This window comes from Tiliqua scincoides, chromosome 1, assembly GCF_035046505.1.
Source record: "Tiliqua scincoides isolate rTilSci1 chromosome 1, rTilSci1.hap2, whole genome shotgun sequence".
NCBI classification, from domain to species: domain Eukaryota; kingdom Metazoa; phylum Chordata; class Lepidosauria; order Squamata; family Scincidae; genus Tiliqua; species Tiliqua scincoides.
In genome coordinates, this window is record NC_089821.1 from 171,135,061 (window position 1) to 171,160,048 (window position 24,988).

Here is a 24,988-nt window from a genome sequence, read left to right on the forward strand (position 1 = left end):
GCTGCTAGGTGCTTCACACAAAGCACCTGGTGGTGGATCATCGGCCTCCAACTGACACTGTCCCAGTGCAGGCTCTTGACTGGTGTTAACCCCTGCAAGTGTGCCTTATTGCACATTTGCAACAGTGCATTCCAGCGGGGAGCTGGTGTGCACTGCATAGGATTGGGTCTTTAGTTTCCAATTTTACTTACTCCAGATGATAATTCCTGCCCACCATGACACTCTTGTCCTTGAAAAGTGATGGATTTGGTCTTGACAATGCATCGGTTACCCACTTAGAGTCAGGGTCAAAAGCCAAGAGCCACTTGCGTCAGCTGAACCTTGTTGGATGATGTCACTATTTCAATTCATTGAGTCCTGGTCACCTGAACATTCTTACTTGCCTTTTGACCCTAGTTAAGTGGGCAAGAATGGACATATACTAGCTCCAGCAGGAGGGATTTACCTCCACCCCCTGCTGACTTAGTGGTGGCAGCAAAGGACGGAGTTGATTCAGCAGGCCGCTGTTGCCCATGCACAACCTCTGAATGCCTTCTGGGATGAAGGAGCTTGATCCCTAACCAATGGAAAATGTGCTATTCCCCTAATGGTAGTGATCTTAAATTATTCACTACTCTATTTTAGGACAAAGAGAAGGGAAGTTCTGGAGGTTTCACCACATAGTTGTAAGTTGAAGCAGACTTGGGGAATTGCTTCAGCTTTGTGCACAAGCTGGAATTATTCACAAATGAGCTTGACGTGTATTACCAAAGACAGCATTTGAGAAGGAAGAGGAAGAGAAGCTGGCCAAGTCTTGACAGAAGCAATCATTCTATAACAAGGCAAAATACATTATAATCACATTAATGCTTTCTCCTTTCTTATCCTGTGACCTTAGTGTGCAAAGTCTCAATGATATGAACATACGAAGCGCATGCAAATGCTAAGAAGAAACTGCCAACGAAACAATGTTAGAGCCTTCAAGGAAAGGTACCAGATGGCCCAGGAGAGGTAAGTAACAAGCTTTTTTTTTACTTACCTCCCCTTAGGCTGCCTGGTCTCTAATGGGTCTCCTCATACCTATGGCAGTTCTTTTGCTAAGTCCAAGGAGACTCCTGGAGGTGGATTCAGGCCAGGAAGGGGGGATAGGAACTTGGAGTGTGCTGTTGCCACCATGATCCTCCCCCTCCCCAAACAATGACCCACAGAACAATGGAGCGACGTTCACACCATCATTCTTATGAGTTACGCTGATGGATTGCAAGACCTGCCCGGGCAGAACTGGGTTGCCCATGTGCAAAGTAATTCCTTGTTATTGTAAGCTGCTCTGAATGCTTAATTCAGAAAAGGCTTCTAAAGACTGGTCTAAATAAATCAATATTTTCACACAAAACTGATAACAATGTGATGGTGAATTAGTCTGCTGGCTTGATTAAAGAATCCAGTACAATAAATAGATATCATGGAGACATATATTCCAGGCATTTGGAGAGGCTTCTGCTTTCCTCAGAGATACGATCATATCTCCCACAGTTTCAGTTTGGCTCTCAACCTTAACACAGGACAGCTGAGACCGATCAATTGGCTTTGACTGCAGCCCCTGCAACTAAAGTCACTTTCCACCCTGGATAACTCTACACATTGCCTGAGACCCCTCAGTAAATAAAAAGAAGAGGCACATCCATGCATCACACTGGGGGCTGCACTCATAAGGTACAACACTGGTGTGGTTTTGACAGTGCCCCTTCTTGGAGCAGCATCAGTACTAAGGCTGGTGTCAGATCCAGGTGCAATGTAAGGGCATAAGCTGTGATGACAGGGACCCCACGGCTGATCAGCTGAGCTCCTGTGACAAAGGGCTGGCACAATGCAGTGCTAGTAGCAGACGACTCATGTGCAGCAACCAGTGAGCTCAGATAGGGATGCACGTCCTTTTCTGCATCTATAGGTTCATGCAGGCACTACAATCATTGGACCTTGAGAAGCATCATGATGCGGATATAATCTCACAGCCAGATGTAAATCTGCACCTGCATTGGCTGAGTGTGCCAAAGTCTGCTCCCATAAGGCTCTACTTTGCTGGATCAGGATAACTCACCCCAATTTAATCTCATTAAAGGCACACTGAACTGGAAAGTCTTAATCCACATATTGTTAGTGCATTAAGCTGCTGATTATCAGTCATATTGGCTTTGGTCTCCATACTATTCAGAATAGCTTATTCCAGTGGTTGTCAAAGTGGTGGGTCGCAACCCACCATTGGAACCTAAAAGGTTCACTTTTCCCTTAAGGGGAGTGACCCATAAATGGGTGTCCTGATGGCGCTCTAGTGATTGTGGCACTGCAGGCACCCAGGGGCATTTACACAGAGCTGGCGCATTTACACATACACAACTCAACAGAGCAGCCTACTGGAGGATCCTGGAGACTCGCAGCCCCCTCCACGAGCCTCCCCTCCACTGCCGTTAGCTCCAATCTGCAGTCGGAGCCCACTTCTGGTTTGTGGTCGGAGCTGCACAGAACAGCTGAATCAAAACAATAACCCTTCCCTGCCTCCTGGCTGGAACTTTCCTGCTGCTTACCTGGTATGAATGATGACCCCACAAGGTCTTTCATGCTACAAAAAAAATAAGCAAGCATACCGAAACACAGACAGTCTTGAGTCTGCATGTGTGGGGACTGAGTGCCAAGTCAATGGCCTCAGACTCGAGTCAGTGTCAGAGTCATTGACGCAGGTGACACGTGTATATGAGTCAGCAAAAAATACATGTTTTTGTGACTCGTACTAAAGTCACCTGAGTTACCATCTCAAGTAATGATAATATAATAATTACTGGGACATACAAGGAGACTCCCAGGAGAATACCTGAAGCATGTTTGGGTCACAGTGCTGGCCTTTCCAAGGTTTCCTTGCTCACTACTAAAGGACTTTATGGAGAAGGGGAAGAAGGTGACAAAAGGATCTCCCTCTGTTCCCTGTTGTGTCTTTCCCTACCCCATGAACTCTTCATATATCCCCACTTGCATCTTTTACTATTAAACCTCGTAAAACTAATAAAATCTGAGTTTGTGAACAAGACCCAGAACACATTCACATGCTCTACAGTTTCACGGATGTCAATAGCTACTATTAAGGCAGGTATATGTTCCTGTGTGACATACATATTTCTGATAGTAGTGGGTGCCTTATGTGAATCACTGTATCTTGTGCAGGAACAGGGAAGTTAATCAGCCACTACAGCCACCTTCGAGTGATGGAGGTTACTGTAAACTGACACAGAACAAACTACATATGTTTACATCTTGAACCCCATGAAATGATAGTTTATCTTCAGTAAATACTTTTGGTTATCTGACAAGAGCAGGTCAAAGGTTCCAGGAGTTTCCTCTTGAAATTACTGAGTGCTCTTTCTGATGACTGATAATTGAAAGCAGAGGCTGGAAATATCAAATGTGGGATGTGACAGATAAGTCACAGATAAATGCAAAGACTCTGGTTCCTACTCACTCAAAGGGCAGAGGCCCCAGGAATTAGCTATTGTGTTACTGGGACCAGACAGAGACATCAAACGGTTATCTCTTCCTTTCTCTATCTTCCACTTTCCACCAGCCAACTGCCAGGAACTTGCTCTCACGCATCCTTCGCTTCTTCTTTGTGAATTCAAAGTGAGACATGAGAACGACGGAACTTCCACAAAATAAGTGAAGAAAAGAGTTAAGAGTTGGATCAGAACAAACACCTACGCATGCTTTCTTCTGTAAGTAAGCATTTTAAATCAAAACTCTGTGCGCTACAACCGCTTGGATGTTGTATGCTAATGCTACACATATTCTAACTCATGGGATTACATAGCAAAAGAGGAGCAAAATGCCACCATATCTAATCCCTCTCCAAGGCAGAATCATTCACAAGTTAGTCTTGTGAATCCAGGCCAGAAATACAGGGCTGTGTGTATGCCACAATCCCACACCAGCATCTTCTCCAGCTGCAGGCAAGTTCAGTATGGGTCAGCCAGAGCCCACAGATATAAATTTCCTGACTTGTCATGGGACAGGTTCTGCTCACATGCCCCACAGACGTCCATGCGCAAATCTGACAGTAACCTGAATAAACTGAACATGTATGACTATGCTGGTTGCAAGGCAATCCCAGCTTCACAAATTGCAGTCACAGTAATAGCAACTGCAGGCAGATCATACTCTACAGCAGAAGTGTCAAACTCATTTCATACAGAGGGCCGAATAGCATTCATGATGCCTGCTGAGCACTGAAAGTGATGTCATTAAGCAGGAAGTGATGTCATTGAACAGTCTTATGTTTGACACCCCTGCTCTACAGCAATTATAGTTGCTAGGATGAATGTTGGAAGTGTGATACTCCCCACGTCAGAACTGGAAGCAACAACTTCTGAATGGAACAGAGAGAGAATGAACAGCATTCCACCTTGTTTCTCACATCTCTAGGTTCCAAACAGGACTTTTGAGCATAGCCTGGGTTTGACACACTGTACATTGTGAGAGCCACTTATGCAATGTTCTGGAAATGTATTACAGAAGGATAGGGTCGATAGGACCAGGTGTGCTTTAACTGAAAACATTGTCATTAACCATATTGTAACCCACCCTGAGCCCTTGGGATGGAGAATATGACATTGCTGTTTTTTATGGCTGCAGCTGACCTGGCACTGACCTAGAAAATAACTAGGACTGCATTCACTTCCATGCATCCACATCACTGTGCAACTTGCTGGTGGCATTTGGAAACAGAAATCTGTGTTGTGATGTTCATCATGTTTAGCATTTCCTCACCTCCTTCAAGTGGTAGACGGTGAAATTGAATGAAGCTAGAGAAATGCTGGATTCAATGACATCATTGTCTTTTAAAAAAAATGCAGTTACCACTGAGATGCATGTGGGATGGGAGGATGGCACACAAAAATGATGGCAATCGTGCATAATGGGAGGGCTTGAGTCTACCTGTGAACTTCCCTGAGTCCAAAGCCTCAGGCAAGGGCTGTGCCTGTGGGGGCCTGGAAGAATGTCTGTCTCCACTTTCAGACCTGGCTCTTTGCACCTGGTTCACCCTCATCATGAGCAAGAGGAATGGAGGAGGAGGGAGCAAACTGAGTGGGTGTGGGGAGGTTGAAGGTCCTGACCACCCTGGAGAGTGTGGCAGCAGCCAGTCTCTCAATTTTGGCCTCATTATCATCCCAGTTGGGGGATGGGCTTGGGTTGAGGACCAGTGGGGTCCCACTGCGCATTGGTGGGGTCTATCCCAGAAGAAAAGAATATGGGTACTCACCAATCATAATGTATTATTTAGCCATAAGATTGTCAGCACAATCCTAAGCACTCTGTGCACCAATTCAGTGACTGCTGTGCTGGCACACACTGTCGCAAATGTGCTGAAAAGCGAAATATGACAGCGCAGAAGATAGATAGCAGTGCCAGCTGGAAGGTCTGTGCTGTCCTGCTGGTGCCAGTACAAACAGAAGCGCACTCCAGAGCAGATAAGAGCATATGCTTTATCCTAGCCCCCATCCCTGGGCAGAACAGCCCTACACAGGCTTCCTGGATGTGCTGGCACAGGTCCAAGAAGCTGGCACATGTCCGAGAAGCACCGTAGGAATGACTGGGAGAGACCGCCAAGGAGACCTCCAGTTGCTTTCTGACCTGCACTGTGCTGAGCTGTCAATGACACAGACTTTTTGTTTTAAAACATATTAACAGAGCCAGTAGTCAGGCTCTGAGCTAGGAAATACCTTGCTCTATGGCCTCTGTGCTGCAGCAATAGTATTTTCATTGTTTTCTAGTTGCCAGGCATTTTGTACTAACAAAGCATGCCAATTCATTCATTCATTCATTCATTCATTCATTTAAATGTTCTGATCTGCTTCACTGGCAATGATCAAGCTAGCAGAAGGCAAGACGAGGTGTCATTTCCTCACTTACAATATCAACAACTCAAATGCCTTCCAGAATTTAATAATTAGGGAAGCAGCTACAATGTAGCACTTGTTTTGACTTGCAAAGCAACTGCCTATGACTTGGGAAGTCTAAGGAAATTATAAATAGAATGAATAACACATGTTTACAAATTAACTTTTCATCGAAACATTACTTTATGGGCTGATATGGTTTCCTGAAATATGTAGGGGTTTTTTTTTTCTTCACATGGGGATATTTTAAATGGAAGCGTTTACGGATTGTGAAAAGTAAGTGGTCAGTATTGACTGCAGGCTTTAGTATACGCAGGTTGTCATGTGTGCATGTGTGTATTTGTAGCTGAATATTGCACACTGGTCAGAATGTGTGGTTCAGTCAGATCTCTGTCAGACCACATTTTAGGGCTAATTTGAGAGCAAAGGACTCTCAAATCAAAACATCAAGAGAGCAAAACATCAAGCATAGCTGAAGGGGCTTGACGGTTCAGAGGGCTATTTTGTTTGTGTAGCTATTTCTTGTCCTGCCCAATCCTATGTATCAGTGATTTTCAACCTTTTTCATCTCACGGCACACTGACAAGGCACTAAAATTGTCAAGGCACACCATTAGTTTTTTTACAGTTGACAAGGCACACCCATTGACAGCAAGGGCTTGCATCCTCCAGTGGCCCAACTAACAAATGACCCTCCCACAAACTCTTATGACACACCTGCAGACTATCTGTGGCACACCAGTGTGCCATGACACAGTGGCTGAAAATGGCTGCTCAAGAGGTTGACACTACAGATCACAGTCTGTCAAACTCAGGTTGGCCAAATTCTCCAGTCTTAGCAGAAGATTCCCAATTTTCATGTGATTTCCCTCACTCTCAGGCTTGCTTTGTATCAGTCAGTTAAACCTTCATGAGGGCAAATACTACCAGCAATAAGCAGAAGTTTTCCACAAGCCAAATTGCTAGATAAAGGGAAAACATTGGCCTGACCATGTAGCTCCTCTCTCTGTCTTGCAATCCCTCTGTTTGTTTGCAAACTGAAAGACTGTGCAAATCTACTGATTGCTTTGATCTGCAGCCTGGCAAACCAGACCTTGCAAGGGCACATGTTCCAATCCTATCCAATTTTTCAATGCCGGTGCAGCCATACCAATGGGGCATGCACTGCATCTGCGGTGGGGAGGCAGTCACAGAGGCCTCCCCAAGGTATAGGAACATTTTTTCCCCTTACCTCAGGGCTGCAGTGCAGCTCCACGAGTGCTAGAAAGTTGGATAGGATTGGGCACTTAGACTTGAATTGTCTGGCTTGGGAGATGGGTCCATTTTATATTTAATTAAATAAAAGACCCAAGATCATCTTCTAGTTCCTTAGCTCCTAAATACATAAAGATGTATGATACCTGTAGACTGTAATGCTCATTTCACTCCTTCAAAACAGAAAGCCCTCCAAAGAATGGGGTGAACACTACCTTTTCCACAGGATGGAAAGCTTTGGGAAATTAATATCATGAAGGTACTGATCGGAATACAGTAAGGCTCCTGTTTCATGTTGGGAACTCAAATTTTCCACAGTTATTTCATGTCCTGTTAGGAAGCCAGCTTCTGCTATACAGCTCCTGATCAGTAAAAGGGTAAGGTGAGTTTATAACTGCCTATAAGCCTAATAAATTGTTCTGCCTGCTAAGGTTGAAAAATAAGAGGAAAATCAAATTCACATTACGATGCTTCGATTACAGTCCACTCTGTTCTACCCGACTAGTTTTGTGCAGTAGCGAACTGCTGAAAATGAAACGGTAACAGTTAACAGCTGAGTTCCTCTTAAACCTACAAGCCAGCATGTCAGTACAAATCAGCCTGGAGATGAGTGAACCACCAAAAAAAAAAAAAATTCCACTTCAAAACCCGCTGGATACAAAGAAGGCTCAGAAATCTTCACTGCCATTCAGTGTGTCAGGTTATATTTGAAATACTGATTTCAATAATACTCGTAACTCCTTTTCCTTGAACTGTTCAGAGTCAAGCTCTTCAATGATTTACACCAGGGGTGCTCAATAGGTGGATCGTGATCTACTGGTAGATTGCGAGGCAAAATGAGTAGATCGCGGAGTGCCGACCCCCCCCCTTCAGGTGCCTCTGGGAGGAAACGCCGGGAGTAAGGCCCATTGTACTCAATGGGGCTTACTCCCAGGTAAGTGTGGCTAGGATTGCAGCCTCACAGCCTAATACTAGGCATGTCTACTCAGGAGTAAGTCCTGTTATACTCAGTGGGGCTCAAGGTACACCAACATACATTGTACACATAAATGTTATATGTTATGATGGCGCGCACATTGTAAAAAAAACTCTGGTAGATCTCCGGGCCTTGCTGGGTTTCAAAGTAGCTCTCGAGCCAAAAAAGTGTGAGCACCCCTGATTTACACAGTGCCTCACCAGAGCCCTTGGCTTCCATTCAGCTAGAACAGGGGTGCCCAAAACCCAGCCCAGGGGCCATTTGTAGCCCTCAAGCAACCCCAATCCGGCCCATGGGCCCCCAGTATCCAATGAGCTTCTGGCTCTCCAGAGACCTGCTGGAGCTCCACTGGCCTGACACAACTACTCTCAGTGCGAAGGCCGACTATTTGACCTTCCGCACAATCTGTGGGCCAAGGGTTCCCCCTGCTGCTTGCTGTTACACGTCTGTGAAGCAGCAGTGGCAGCAAAGGAAAGGCTGGCCTTGCTTTGCATAAGGTCTTTTATAGGCCTTGAGCTATCGCAAGACCTTCATTCATTCACAAATGTTTCATCTCTAATACACGTATATTCATTTCTGTAAATTTATTCAAACTTTAAATGTAAATTTAGATTCTTTTTTCCCAACACAGTGTCAGTGAGATGATGCGGCCGTCCTGCCAAACTTTGGACACCTCTGAGCTAGAAGATCAGTAAATGTAAGTCAGGTGTGAATGGCCTTGTAAATTGTCTTAAATCAGGATTACTAGTTTTGAAGCTAATGGAATATGGAAGGGCTTGTTAAGAAGGCTGAAGAGGAGGCAGCAAGGGCCAGCTTGTTTGAGAAGGTTTGGCGTCTGCCATTCATTTTAAGGGAGCGCTCTCATTCTCAAGTATTCCCTTTCAGAATATCAGCATGAACTACGAATTGAAATGGTTATCACTTTAGATGGAATAATCAAAGTACAAAAAATACCTGATGCATGACAGGCAAGGCAAAACAAGGTGTTCTAGCAATGGTGATATTAACGGAAATTTTGGTGTTAATGAAATGGAAAGTCAGAAAAGGATTTTTAACTAATAAATACTTTATAATTGCCTAGGCCCGCAGTGGTTCCCAAATTTTTAGCTTCAGGACGCTCCTAAAAAAAAGCTTCTCTTTACCAGCCACTCAAGCCTCTGTGGCTTTAATCACCCTCTGGTGATTGGGCAGCAGTGCTCCCCCCAAGTAGCAGCTTGTTTAACCCTTGATGCACATAGCCTAATCTACCCTGTCAGTTTTGCAAACTATCAAAAATTGGGTCATGACCCACTGGTGGGCCAGGGGCCCACAGTTTGGGAATCACTGGACCGGGGCATAAACAGGTTCCATGCTGCTCTCTGCCACAAGATAACTGCTCAGAAATCACCTTGTGATAGAAACACCATCCCTTTGTGTTGGGAATGTACCTTCCCTATTCTTGCAGTCTAAAGGGAATTGACTTTGACATTCTGATTAGCAGGACTAAGTGGTTGTGTTGTCAAGTATATTGCTTCCTTCTCTTAGCCATGCCTATACCAAATGCTTTAAGAGTGAAGAAAAAAGAATGCCAGATTTTAAACATTTGAATGGTTAAGAACGCTGGTTTGGAATATCCGAACTACGGAACTGGGATGAACTGATGACTGGATAATCATGAAATGAATTTATTACACATAATTGGTTGAACTTATGAATCACCAGTGGATGAGTAGATCACTGGTCAGCAGTGCATTATTACGCAGTTAAGGATAGTGTATAATTGATCACTGGGGAGACTATTATTCTTTATCACTACTGTGAACCTATTATTCAGCCAATATAAGTCAGCAACAACAATAATCCATTCTAAAATTTTCTTTTAAATGTCATTGATGCATGAAGATCTTTCAAATTTTTCAGACACCCTGATCCTGAACTTACTGAGACTCTCTTTAAACATACCTAAGACAATATAGTGGCTGCTGCCTTCATAGTTGCTCCTGCATTGCTCCAGCCAGTAGCATTTTAAACCACTTCCATCCAGGTGGTTTCACTTTACGTTGTGTTCCTATAATATGCAGGTGACACGTGCCTCCTTGAGGTTCACTTGCATCTTGTGTGAACACACTGTAAAGCAAAAACACATGGGCTGACATTCTTTGACCTTCCTGGAGCTATGTGGGCATCATCCACATTGCTTTAGGTAGACAGAAAGTTTCCTTAGAAAGAAGCCATTAACATTGAAATGAATGGGATTTAATTCCAAGTCAATGAATTTAGGATCAGGGTCCTAGAGATATACAATACTGCTGTTTGGTTGAAGCACTGACTTAACTACATGCTGAAAAGCTTTAAATATTTAGAATATCGACAATAGCAGCAGCTAGAAATGTCTTTGTGGACTTCCTGAAAGAAAGAAATCCTGTCAGATTACCATATCTACCCTCCAGTTGCTGATAAAATGAAGGACCTACATCCTGAGCAATGCACTTGGAAAGCATTCCATTCAAAGAGCAAAGAGATAGCTCTTTATCACATAGAAAGCTCTTCTTCAAAAGTGCTTGATCAAAGGCTTCATGCCATTGCAAGATCTTCAAGGTATAATCACCCATCAGACTAAAAACATGCTTGAACATTTTGTCAGATAATGTAAAGATGAGGATGATTAGTCTTCATATCCTCTCCATAAAATTTAACATTCTGAAATAAGGATAAGAATTTTTAAAGCAGGATGCAATCAAGCAGAATTAACAGCAGGGGTCAGATGATCAACAGATAAAAACTGGTCCAACCAAATAAGGCATCACACAGAGGTCATGACTATAATGAATGCAGAATCTTGATTTTGAAGAAGAAAAATTCAACAGTATAATTTAGGTTGCAATCTGATGCACACCGATATGGGGATTAGGTCCTATTGTGTGCCTTAGACATGCATACAGTTAAAGAGGTTTTAAGTTACCCTGTTTTAGAAGACTGTCAGCCCAATCCCAGAGAAAGTTTACCATTTCCTGATCTGCTGCTATAAGTCCTGTCATGGGGGTGCAGGTGCCATTGTGCCACAACAGGGCCATTGTGCACTTTGGAGCTTGGCAGAAATGGCCTGAAGGCTCTGTGTGCCTGCCACACATGGACTCAGCCTGCAGGTAAGGTGCTGGCAGGAATGTGTCGTAGGCTGGTGGTAGGCCATTTTGGGAAGGTTTGGGGCAGGGCACAGGGAGGCACAGGGAACAGTTCAGAGGCTGGGGGGGGGGGGCTCCATCCTCTTGGTTCCAGTTTTTCCAGCTCCACATCTTCTCAAAGCTCCTGCGCCTTCTCAAAGTTGACTAAGAAGACCCACTGACAACCAGGTGGTTGAATAAGAAGGTGAATAAGAAAAACGTTTACTTACCTCTCCCATTTGTCATTCCCCCCTCCCATCACTGCACACAGGACACGCTGTCAGCATGACTGCATGACAGAAGGTCGTGGGGGATAGGATTGGGTTCTGCAATGCTATAATCCAAACTATAGAATTTTAACAATTGCTGTTTGATACCTTATTTTTTCAATTGATCCTAATAAAGGCATTACAGTAGATTCAGCCGCCTGCCAGGGCTTCCATGGAACTACTAATGCCTTCTAACGAATTAAAAGCATCACTTTCTGTTTCTGTGAAATGGAAGTCGCATGTTTTAAGCTCTAAAGCTCAGTTTCAGCCTGACAGAGACCAGGGACAGATGTCTCTGGCTTCTGCTGAGCTCAGACTCCCCTTGCCTCCGGGGGGGGGAGTGGCCCCCAGACCAGGAGAATGGGCATTCGCCTGTATCCGTGGATTCAGCTATCCGTGGAGGCAGGGGGGGATTCAGGAACAGAACCCCCAAGAATAAAGGGGCGCACCTGTATACCTAACACATACATACTCAGCTTAGCAGATTTTCCAAATGTTTAACTGATGTTTTCTCTCCTCCCCCTTTGCCCATAATTTCATCTTGCTCTCTTTCTTGTTTAGCACTAATTATGGTTTTCCATAATGTCTGAATCAGCAAAGTAAGGTTAATGATTCTTTCCAAACCAAAGATAAAAACCATGGTGTTCTGAAATGGGTTTACAAACTCTGGTTTGGAGGAAACGGCATCTGAAGATTGGTTATTGCGAAAATTATGAGGGTGCGCTTTCTTAGCATGGTTGAGCCCAAACTTCTGAACTTGTTTTGTATTAAGTTGAAAAGCTCCTCCATTTTCGGCAGTTTTTCATTATGTTTGTGTTGCTTTTTTTCAGTGTTGTTCCTCCTAGCATGATTTCCCTTTGCCACATTTGCCTGCACTATTGTTTAAACGTATGTACTGTGGCTACATAAACATATCAGCTGAGGCAAATATATCATATTTGTCAATCTCATGATACTATGCCTGACTTGACAGTCCAGACAAAAATGTGGATTGTCACAGCCAATAAGTTAGGGAATCAGTTAGGGAATGACATCATCAGTTAGGGAATAACACAAGAACTACGTATTAAGTCAAAAAGGAAGGATAATGGCAGAGAAGCAGCTAGATGAATACAAAGGTTCTAAACAGCATAGAAACATTCTTAATTTATTTATATACTGCTTTTCCCAAAGCTTAAAGCAGTGTACAATATAACAATAAAGCGATTAAATAAATAAGCATGCAATAAGATAAGAACCATTAAAAATGATAGAGGAGTGGGTAAAGTGGCCTAACGCATTGATTTCTGTATAGTATCCTGTGCCTTGGGGTAAAAAATACTCCTCAGGGTGGAATTAAGTATATTTAAAACGATTTAACAATAAGAGACTGAGCAGAGTCGTGCTCCACCTGTCCTTCTCTTGTCATAGATTGCCATGGAGGCAATTTCTGGCAAAGCCAATTTGAAGTCAGACTGCAGAAGTGGTAGCAGGGGTCCACCAGGTTAAGCCCTGGCCCATTGGACCCATACCCATCAGAGGGCCCACCAAGCCAGGGCCATCTTTAGACCCTCAGTCCTAAAGGCAGTGGTACTTCCCAATGCACCATCAGCTGGCATGAATGGGGCACTGTGGGGCCTGTGACAGGCTCAGGACCCCTAGCAACCTGGCAAATTGAAATGGTTTGGGATAATTCATTTCATCTCAGAGTGACCGGGTTTACCTAACAGCTGATCAAACATGTTGCCCAGAAGGGGATGCTGGCAACTGGCCAAGAGTGTTTGTTTTTTTTAAAACATGTTCACCAAACATGTATGTTTGGTGAAGCGATCATTCTTCTGTTTACTACCTTCTAATTTATGATGAAAGCAGCATGTTTCCCCCCCCCCCTTTATTTATCGGTGCTACATCTAGGCCAAAGCCTGACAATAGGATACAAACTGATAACTAGTATAATCACCAACAAAAAAGCCATGTGTAAGAAACATCTGTCTAAAAACAAAGACTTCAAATCCCTGGGACTGAATTGGGAACCAAACAAAAAAAAATCCCAATCTTCAAAGCCAAACGGACACCACCCTCTAGTCCCACCACCACCCCACCAAAACAAACTTGCCGGTTGTCAGGATTGACAGGCTCTGCCTGCTGTAGTACTGGTGTGTTTTATAGGAATCTTTAGCCAGGGGTGTTATTTTAAGAGATGAGCAAATGGGGAAACCCCATGGCCTCACCCATAAAATATGAACTTTAGGTGCAACGAAGCCCTCATAAATATGACTCTGAACAATGGGATTCATTGTTTCTGCTGACCTCCTTTTTGCTTCTCTTCTGATCTCAGCCTCTCTGTGTGCGTCACGGCAGCCCTGATCCTTTAACCTGTGGTTTTTCCAAAAGCAAGCTACTATGTTATTTATGGCCAGAAGCATTAGTAGACGTACTGTGTACTCCCTGCACTTACACATACTCAGGCAAGATGGGGTCTTTTTTGTGTATATTTTACTTTACTGGGATGAAAGGATTTGCCTCTGGAACTGAGGGGGTTACTGTGCTGTGAATAGGCCTAAGCCCTTTGCATCCCTTCCCCCCCTTCCAGAGCTGCAAAAGCAGCTAAATGGATCTCTTCCCCCTTCACTTCCTTAAATAGCTTTCTATTTTTCTGCTCATTTCACCTTTCACTCTTTCCCAGTGATGCCTCCTCTATATTTTTCTTAATTTTTCTCAAGTTCAAATGGACTCCATTTACTCGTGTGCCAAGCCACCCAAGCAGGGTTGCATGTCTGATTTCATATGGTGCTCACTAGTGATAGAGAAACGTCACCATCACACACGCGTATCTATCTGCATAATAAAATTAAGATTAAACCCACATGAAGTTTCAGTGATTGAAAACTAATTTCCTGTGGCTGGAAGCTTGACGTCACCTCATGCGGGCACATTCATAAGAATGAATAACCACAGTAGGAGGAATTGTGGAGCTGTTGGAGGAAGAATGGGGGGGAACCAGCTCCAAATTACTTCTCCCCACCTACTTGGTGCTTATGAAGCATTAAGGTGGCAACGAAAGGCTATTTGGAGCCCGTCTGCATGTGAGATCACTGCATGTAGCTCAGGGCTGCTGGGTTCCCAGCATTTCAAACAGCAGATCAAGGAGGCTGCATGGTGAGCGCTTTATCATTAAAGGGGGAATGGAGGCTCACCCATTTGTTCGCCCACCTGCCCTCCATAGGCACACATCAGCAGAAGTGGCAGTGGGTGGTGGATTCAGGCAGCACGGAGGCACGTGCTGCTGTTGCCTTGACTGCAAGTACAGAACAGAAACGACAGATCAGACCCCATAGGCAGCACTTCCTGCCATCTCAGATGCAATGCTTCCAAAAGTGGCTGTTTGTGTTGGCATATAGACACATCTGGAAGTTCTGAGTTCAAATCTCATCTCAGCCATGCAGGCTTCTAAAGAAGCCTGTGGGGGACTCATTCTGTGTCTTATTTGAAGCTACTCTTCCTTTAACCACATCACTCTCCAGCTCAGTTCATCTTTTATAATGATCAGTTTCCAGTGATGCATTTGAAGTTTGAGAGAGAGAGAAAAAATAAACAACAGACTTGGAATACGTATATCCTGAGCAAAGCTCCCTCGCCTTGAAATTCATCCTCTGGTCATAATTTACACTGAGAGCATGATGAGTTGATGTGCTAGTTTTGCACTTACATGATCTACACTCATCATACCACATGCTGAAAGCTTGCAGTCAACATTGGCTACATGCTCAGGAGCAGATTACTTGAAACAGTTATTCTAGATTGAAACTGTGGTTGGTTAACCAGAGCCTTTTAAAACTGGAATGCAATTTACAGAACAATACCTTGGCTCCAGCCCTGAGTTATCAGTTGGCTCAGAGCATGGCCAAGTCTGAATTAAAAAAAAAAAAAAAGGCTGATGTGCCCCCAAAGTGTCATCTGTGTAGTCTCATCCTAAGGATGCAGGGTGGATGAGCCAGAGCTCTTCAATGGAGCAGGATCAGGCTCAAGCAGAAGGAAGTTCAAGGCACCTCTCACTCTGTTGGGGGGTAACATGCTTGCTTCTTTTCTTTTCTATGTTGGGGGGAGGTGTCTCACAGCTTGGGACCCTGATGCCGAATGAATGATCTTTGCCTGTGGTTGTCTAGGCAATGTGCCTCCTCTCCCTACACTCCTTTTCTCAAGGAGAATTTGGAGAATCTGGAGACATCTTGGAGATCAGGCAGAAAATACTGCATGCCCAAGAAAGACGTCTCATAAACAGGCATTCCCCGCCCCCAAATGTTCTGTGATTACAGTGTTTATTTCTGATTCAGTTCCAGATCAAATTAAGAAGAGTTTCCCCACCTTTGTTTATTTAATGGGGATGAGAATAAAAATATCACAGTCAGGCATGCACTAAAATAGATGACCACCATCTTTAATGATGAATTTCCATCCTATCCCCCACCACATTATACCAGGCAGCCAGGACAAAGGAGCACATGTTGCATGCTCTTGTGGGGGGGGAGGGGGCAATTGGCCAGCCTGCAGGAGGTAAGTAAAAGCATCCCATTGTTCTCATCAGACCTATGCCAAGATCTCTATACCTATGGTTGGCCAAAAAAAAAAAAAAAAAAGTGAGGGATAAGATGTGGCGTGTGTGACTGCCACTGGATACATCCCCTCCCTCCCCTAACACACTCCTGGTTCCAACATGCCCTGTTACTCCCCCTCCCTGCCCACATCACTGATACCAACTTACTGATGACAACAGGGGGCTCTAGAGCTGCTGCTGTGTTTACTGCACCACTGCCTGTTTGTGGCAGTAACCCGGAAGCATGCAATGGCTGCCTGACTTTTGTGCTACCGTAAAGGTCCTTACTGTGCTGGAATACTGGTTCTAGCAGCACAGGACCCCAATAGGACTGGGACCTTACTTAAGTACCATCAATTTCTATGGGACTGGCAGAACTGTCTTTGGCTGCAATACTATTTTGTTCACATTATCGGTATCAGTATTTATATATTCAACATAAAGTTCACAAGGCTATTTACAGAGAAAGTCAAATAACTAATGGCTACATTTGGTCCCAAATAGAACGAAAGGGCAACTTTATCTTTCTTAGAGCAGATGTGCACCGAAGAGTTCCAGGCTAAGGAATCTCTGCTTGCTGCCAGATCCATCCATTAATAAAGGGAGAGTGATTAAATTTGAATCCAGGAATTTTTTCCAGGTGCAAGAACTTTAATGTAGATGTTACATTATTTGTCCATGTGTCCTGTCACAACAGTTCTTCTTCCAGGGGCTGTCAGCTGGTTTTGTATGAATGTATATCCAATTATTCCTTTTTCATTTCTGTTTTACCTAAGCAGGCTAATTAAAGCTGTTCTAAATAGGTTCAGTGACCTTCCCAGTGCTTAGCAGGGTGGACTGGCCATGAAGGCAAAGAAGGAGGGCAAGAAGAATGTGAGAAGTAATTGCAAAGTCGAGTAGCAGTCAGAAATCTCTCAAAGCCCCAGGGAGCCACTCTTGAGCAGGAACTTGCTTTTGGCACTTCATAAACTGTTCGCTCAGCTATGCAGAAGCCCCAGAACTGCAGGGCACTTCTCCAACCTTAACCAACCTATTGTCCGTGGGTTGCTACAGCTTCCTGCGGAGCCTGTGCATCCTGCCTGCGGAGGCTTCACCCAACAGCAGAGGAGAGAGCAGGAGAGTGGGCAAAGGGAGCAATCCAAGCATGAGACAGGAAGAAAGTGGCTCTCCTCTCTTGTGCCGCTTCAGAAAGAGACACAGGTTTTCTTCTCCACACTCCCCCCCCCCCTCCATTACTAGACTAAAATGTCAAGAGACCAAGAAATAAACTTGAGGTCACAAAAGTTACAGAGCTTAGGTTGGTCATTTTAGAAGAAAAGATGATTGTGAAGAAGGTTTGGCTAGGATTATAAAATCATAAACAGAATGGAGAGAATTGATAGAGAATCATTTTCCATTCTTAGACAGGGCCGGCCTTCTGGCAAAGCAGCCTCAAAGGCTTGTGTCAGATGGTAAGTTGGGTGGTGGTGAACTGATGGCCACCCCTAGTCTGTCTGCAACCATTTCCAGCCTGCTGCCCACAGAATCACTCCAATCGAATCCATTCCCACTCGCCGTAGAGCTGCAGCAGTCCCCAACATGCTCTGCAGTGCCTTCTCATTTGAAATAGGACTGGTGTGGAGGAAGGAGGCAGTGAAGGAAGGTATGGGAGGGAAGGTGGCTTAGCTTTACCTTCCTCCCTTCTTTTTATCCACCAGGGGGGCACACATGTGTTTTTTGTGGGGGAGGGCAAAGTTGGCACTCTTTGGCTGCCTAAGGCAGCAGCCAGGCTTCAGCTTCTAGAATTCAGGGTCACCCAATTAAACTAATTTGTAGTAGGTTCAGGACAGACCAAAGACACATCATTCACTTGTGGAACTCACTAGCACAACACGTGGTGATGGTGGAGATGACTTTTCAAAAGGATTAGACCAATTCACAGAGGATAACTCTGTCAACAGCTCTTGGTCATGAGACCTAGATGAAACCTCAGCATTTAGAAGCAGGGCACCTCTGAATACTGGACATTGGAAAATAACAATAGAGGATGGTCATCACCTATGAGGTTCTAAGATCGATCTGGCTGGCAGACGTACCATAATCCAATCCTCTGGACATTGGAAAATAACAATAGAGGATGGTCATCACCTATGAGGTTCTAAGATCGATCCGGCTGGCAGACGTACCATAATCCAATCCATATAGGCAGTTCTTACATTCTTAGACTCTGGGTTAAGTTCTGACAATGCCAATCATCTGGGGGAGAAATGAATCTGAGCCCAAGGCCCTTGGCCTCAAAAGGAAGAGGTCTTGTTCATTCAACATATGAACCATATCCATATATGAATATCAAAGTACTGACAGGGGAGGGGACCTATACAGGCACATAGCGGCCTCTATATACTATTCAGGACTCATATAACACAGTTGCATAAAAGTTGTGTTCATAACACTAGATGAAGGTATGCATAGGATGTGGGATCAATGGGTGTGATCCTACTCCTTCCCATCAATGCGTTCATCATATTCCCACATAATGTCAACAGGAATTATGAAGACGGCCAATATCATGGGTGAGCTAGGTTGAAGTGGTGACAAAATCTTTGCAAGCTGCCACACTGTGAAATGATCTAAGTCGGAGACTGCAAATACGAGTCGTATTTGCATACGTATATCACCATATCTCGTTTATCACCATAGCTATGTCTGTAAGAGCACCATCTAGGCCGTTTTGGTGGAATCTGGAGGCTAGAAGAAGAGGTAGGGAAGCCTCACCACAGTGTGTTGCTCACTTAGTAGTTCCCCCTCTCATAGCAAATACCTTGCAGTCTACCTACTTATTCACAGGAGCAAGGAGTGGCCTCCCAGAAGTCTTTGTGTGGGAACTTTCTAGTTACAAACACTGGACATGACATGGTTTTCCAGGAAACAAAAAATTACATTAGCCAAAGGGTGTGATTATGGATGACTTTAATTGCCATCCACGGTTGCTATGAGTTTTTTTTGTTTTCCTAGTAAAACACGTATTGTGCATAACCCACAGCTTCCCACCCAAAGTCTGTGTTTAGTCTGAAAAAGCAATTGATACGGAAAAAAAAACAAGTGGAACTATATCAGCCTCCTTCCTAATGGCAAAACTATTAATAGCAGTGCATATTTTTACACATATAGACATCCCTTCAACATACTCTCCCAGCCATCTGCTACATCAGTTTCTCTATGGTTAGATTGGTGGTTTCTCTCAGAGTTGTTGGACCAAGAAGGTGCTGAGCCTTCTTCAAAACCATGAGAAAACACAAGTAAAATATCTATTTTCAACAACAGTTTTGGATGTGACCTCAGAGAAGGGTTTATAGGAGGCAGTATACTATATTACACAAACAAGAAGGTGTTTGGCTTGGTTTTTAACGGATCTGACAGCGTAATCCAAAGGATTCCCTCTGTTGGCACAGCAGTCCCTGCGCCAGTAGAGGGTGTCACAAATGTGCCATAAAGCATGTTTGCAGCATCCGAGGAGCAAGTAGCACTGGCCAGGAGGCCTGCACCACCTTGCCAACTCTGCCCCCTTCATCCTGAAGGTTTGCCAGATCATGCCAGATGGGCCATCAAAAGACCTACCTGGCCAGGCAAATCTTCTGATGGCCCATCTGGCATAACCTGGCAAACCCCTGGTGCCGACTCAATCACAATCCCAGATACCCAGTGAAATCCATTTATACAGCTGAAAACTCAGATTCAGAAAGGGGCTCTATGATCCACCTGCTCTATTTATTTGTCCAAAACCCTCAATAGTTTATGCTGAAAAAGTAATTCTGCTTTAACTGATTTCATCCTCAGATCTACCTTGATTGCCCAAGTACACACATGAATTAAGGGGTTCCTTATTAGAGGATCAAGAGAAATCATATAAGTATCCCTCTACAGAATTTTTTGCTGGAACAATAATGCCAAGCATTGCTGTTCTCAAACCTGTATTTATTTCAACATGGTGCTTGTAGGAGGCGTAAACAAGCCCCACTAAAATTAATAGAGATGATATAGAAGCTGTCCTTGCTATATTGTTTGCACTCTGATAATATTCACAGAAAGGAACAATTGGCCATTCCTAAATGCTAAACATCTGTAACATTTTATGGCATCCAATGACTTATTTGTAAAACAAAACTTAGCCTAATTCCCATTCACCCCCAGATGATCACAGGACATTTTTCCAGGTGGACTGTTTTATCTTAAAGAAGAAAAACAGCATGGTGATTAAGTGAAATTATTACCATTTCAAGCCAGGTTTGAAGCATACAAACACTCATATGAAAATCCATGCCCAAAAGCTGATGCTCTTCCCTTCCCAGCTCATCCTTTACCCTGATTTGTATCACAAAATCAACAAAAATAGGTCAAAATGGTAGACGGGTTTTGCGTTTCAGATTATAAAGGCAAGTATGTGGAAATTCCTTAAAACAATGTACAGAGCAGAATCGAGTGTTGTAACCTAGTTTCCTTTAATAAGACAAAACAACTGTGTTCAGTGATTGATGTGAATTCCAATGGAGAACAAAGGTAGACTTTTAAAATCTGTGGGCTCTCTATTATTATTGTTATGGTTATTTAAAAATCCACGTTACATGCTCTAATTTTCCTTTCATTCCTGATTCCTTATGGGATAAATTGTGCACTCCTGGAGAAAGTTTTGCTAAGCCTTTCCTACTGTCATCAAACAAGAGCAATATTAATAAAATCTTATAAATAAGCAATTAATATATTTGTTGAGGAAGACATGCTAGTTACTTATCAAGAAAACTGAAAGAAGCTTCCAAAATTTAAGTTGATGTAATTTACTGCCAGTATTGTAAATTGTAATTTGAGGAGAAGGGGAAATTCAGGACGAAGGCTCTTTCATAATGTATGCAATGTCTCAAAGCATTAAAATACCAATAAGGTATCTTCATTAGGAGTTCCATTTCTGCGGTCTAGAACATCTCTCTTCATATGAATCTGAAGGATTATTTATGGACAATTTTTATTGTACAAACATCAGTTGAAAGTGAAGAGGAGAAGATTAGTTGCTAATAAATTAGATGCTACCAGTGGGGGGGATGACATAAAAGGATATTTGTTTGCTTTGTTGAGGAGGAAAAGTTTCAGAATTCTAGAACGATATAGAAACAATCAAAGTTTTTATTTGAGATGAGTACATTTTCCCTGGTACCAGTAGATTTGTTTTTTTACATTTTTGTTGCAATAGCCTCTCAGGCATTTTTCAATTTTATTAGCTAAGCAAACAAAAGCTATCAAAATTATTCTACCAGAATAATTATGATGATTGAAACTACCTTTTGTTCCTCAAGAGGATAGATTTCCTTTATAGTTCACACGTCCCTCATTTTTATTACCTCAGGCCCACAGTAAATAGCATTTCTAGGACTTAACACTTCCCATTTGTTATTTTTAGCATATGAGTTTTAAAACAGGGACTGTTGGCAATGCAATGATTTATGCAAATTCTTTATCACCTCATGGGGGATTAATGTATTGTAAGTTGATAATGGCCCTCCACTTATACACAGCCAATGTGACTTCCAGAACCAAATAATTGGATTGTAAATGACTTGGTGGTTCAGATCTAAAGCAACCTTGAAGATCTTATCAATGATTTCATACAACAATGTCTGAGGATGAAAATAAAGACTGGCACTTTTTTTCTTTTTTAGGTGTGAGCCTCAAAAAGATTTGCCTGTCAAAATAAATTACACAAAAAGGGGTTGCCAAAATATAAATGTCCTGCATGAGCAATCAGTGTAGCTGAACAATAATTAAGCTAGAATATGTGTTTGTTTCAATACAAATGTTAAGCAGGTCTACATGAAACGCTCATATTTGCAACTAATTGCAAATTAACATTTGCAACTAATTGCAACTTAACATTTTGCTTAACAGTTGCAAAGGAGAAGATGCCTCAAGCCACAACTACAAAATGCACAACTACAGAATGCAGTTCTGTAGTTGTAGTTTATGTAGAATTAAGCTGCCTTGAGAGCTAAAATACACATTTTATAGTTCATAGAAACCAAATAAAGCTTGGCAGTCTACATAGCATGTTTAAAATTTCAATAACATCTGCCCATTTTAACCAGTGGAAAATCCCTCATTTCCAACTTCTTCAAAGACCACATATTAATGTTTCTTAAGGTGTTTTTATAGTAAAGATACAGGTGATTGGAAGATGAATAAAAAGAAAGTCCAGGGGATCTAGGACATACAGTAGACACACCAAGGCAAAATGTGAATTTGTTTGAATGGGAGTTTTGCCATGTAGCTACTGTAGGATCAAAGACCTGTGTAGAATTCGAGAAAAATTATAGATATTTCCTTAGTATCATACTCACTGGTGTTTCCTGTTTAAACTAATGGGGCTCAGTCCTGAGTTGAGTTAGATAATCAGATTAGTTAGCACAGTACTGTGCTATGTACTGTGTCAGTTTACCTTCATCAAGGATCTCCATGACAATGTGTAAAAGTAGTGAGTACAGCACTTATTCAACATGTTTTGGATTCTGGTCTTTCCTTAGCGTGTAGGTATGTTTTCTTAATATAAAATGTAGGCTTTTCTGCTTCACTTTGGAAAGAAGAGCAGTTAAACCAACCCATAGATAACAAAATAGCAAAGATTATTAGGATGACAGTCGGAAGAGATATGGAAATGAAACTTCCGTAGAAAGTCTATAATTGCTCTAACCTGTTCTTCTGAACTGGTCTCAAAGCACACAACGTTTGGAGATGCTTTTGAAGACAAATTCAATGACCAAATGGCTAACTAGCCATTTTTATGCGAATGGCCCCTAAAGTCTGCCTTTTGCTGCTCCTGGAGGATAAAGCATTAGCAATGAAGGATTAACCTGCTACAGCGAATGGGAATTTGTAAGGCACACATTTGAAAACACAGTCATTGGAAGGTATTTCAGAACACATGCTGATGGTTTAAAAATTTGTGTGGAATGTATATTCTGCGGGGAAACAAGATTTCATCACACCTTGTGTGGCAGTTTTTATGAAACTTGTGGGTTTTCAATTAAATCCTTCGCAAAAATAATTTTAAAAGTTGAACAGACACTGCTTAAAGCAGAACAGAGGCAAACCCTTTTTTTCCTCTTGAATTTAAAATGGGTAACTATAGGTATGGAGTACTTATTAACAACACCCTTTAAATGACCTTTTCTATTAAAAAGTGAGCATGTTATTCATCCTTTAGTTGGGGAACAGCCTGTAACCATATACCTCTCTCAGTAATCACATACGTTACAAAAACTGCAGGAAGTCTGTAAAACACTCTCTCTTGACCATGGTTCTGTTGCTAATTTTTTTTTCTTCAAAAACATGAAATTACAAATAGTTTCTATACTTGCTAAACTAGACCAGACTAAACTAAACTAAACAGAGCGAAATTTCTGATTAAACTTTATGAATAGGAGATCAGTTGCTATAAAATAATACCAAAGGCAGAATAGTACCAGACCAGAAGATAAGAAAATCCATCCTAGAATTCTATTACAGTTAGCAAAGGCAACCAAACCCAGTGATTTGTTTAGAATCTGTTCAAGGATGCACCCCTATAGAATGAGTTCCCCTGAATTCAGTAAGATTTAAATCCAAGCAAGCGCACATCAGATCAAGCTCCACATCTATATCACCTATGAGAAAACAGTTTGCAAAGTGAAAAATTCTCCCAAACAATTTCACGTTTCTCTCCTCATATTATTTTTCAAACCTTGACTGTATATCCCTTGCAATTGTGTTTCAAACACGTTAAGTGAACAACCTCCCAACATATGCATTTTATTTCTTAAAAAGCTTTCTTTCAAATGACTTTTGCCTAAGGCTACAACTTTCATTACATCAAGGAAAGAAAGAAAACAGAAGCCATGAGGGGGAAGTTATAGAAGCTGACTTTATATAAACAGTGAGAGAGATATTTTTTCCATGGCCACCTACAACGTCACTACTTCACCATTAGTACAACATCACCTTGTATTATTAAAACATCTTCCAGCATCCAACCTGGCCATCCTAAGCCAGAGCAGAGGGTCCCAGCCCCTAGTCTGTCAAACACAGGATAGAAATGGATTTTAAATGATGGAGACATACCTAGATTGACAAAGCTCATGACCATATCTGCATCATTCAGAAAGTTGGTATCTTGCAGACTAGCTAAGGGAGGACTCTGGGTGGTCAATGGAGTTGTGCGTGATAACTGTATTCTCCGGGAGAATCCATTGGGAGAGGCAGGATATCCCTTCCTTAGCCCTCTGTCCTCTCCTCCCAGCGATCCCTGCAGTGAATACTCTAGTTGTTCAGGGTCTTCTTCATTGGTCATCGCATTGTAGAGGTCCAACATGAAGAGGGGCGCAGACGAAGCTTGTTTCCCAGGTGAAAAGGGCCTGGGCCTGTGAGGTAAGCCCAGGATAGAGAGGATCTCCCTCTGGATCTCTTTTCTCTCATGGTTCCGCAACCTCCTGTAAATAAAACTGGAATGGATGTGGTTGTCTCCTATGCCGCCTTTCGCAGAACCCATGAAAATCCAATAGTTCCAGAGCAAAGTCACCAGAGCTTGGAGCACACTTTGGTCCATATTTTTTTAAATCAAATTCACAATAGATTCAATATATATATTGTGTCTATAGATATATATATTTCAAAACTCCCTTTTCTCTGTTTGTCCTGATCTCCTATGAGGTCTACTTTTCCCAAGAAGAAGAAAAGGTGAATAGTGGATGGTTACCTAGTCTTCATGTCAGCGTTGTCATCTATGCACATGGCATCTTTCGGATGTTATTTCTCCCCTTATTTCAATGTGTCAGGCCGCAGCTCTTTCTACGAAAGCTGAAA

The 24,988-nt window shown here is 42.7% G+C and overlaps 1 protein-coding gene across 1 annotated transcript in view; it reads right to left on the reverse strand.

Annotated features, from left to right (window-relative positions):
* The window catches only part of BMP5 (bone morphogenetic protein 5), a 61,330-nt gene extending 36,599 nt beyond the window's left edge, over positions 1-24,731 (reverse strand). The window contains exon 1 of the mRNA XM_066640867.1: positions 24,248-24,731. Within this exon, the coding sequence (XP_066496964.1) occupies positions 24,248-24,731 (484 nt within the window). The remainder of the gene's footprint in view (positions 1-24,247) is intronic.
* Between the last annotated feature and the right edge of the window lie 257 nt (positions 24,732-24,988).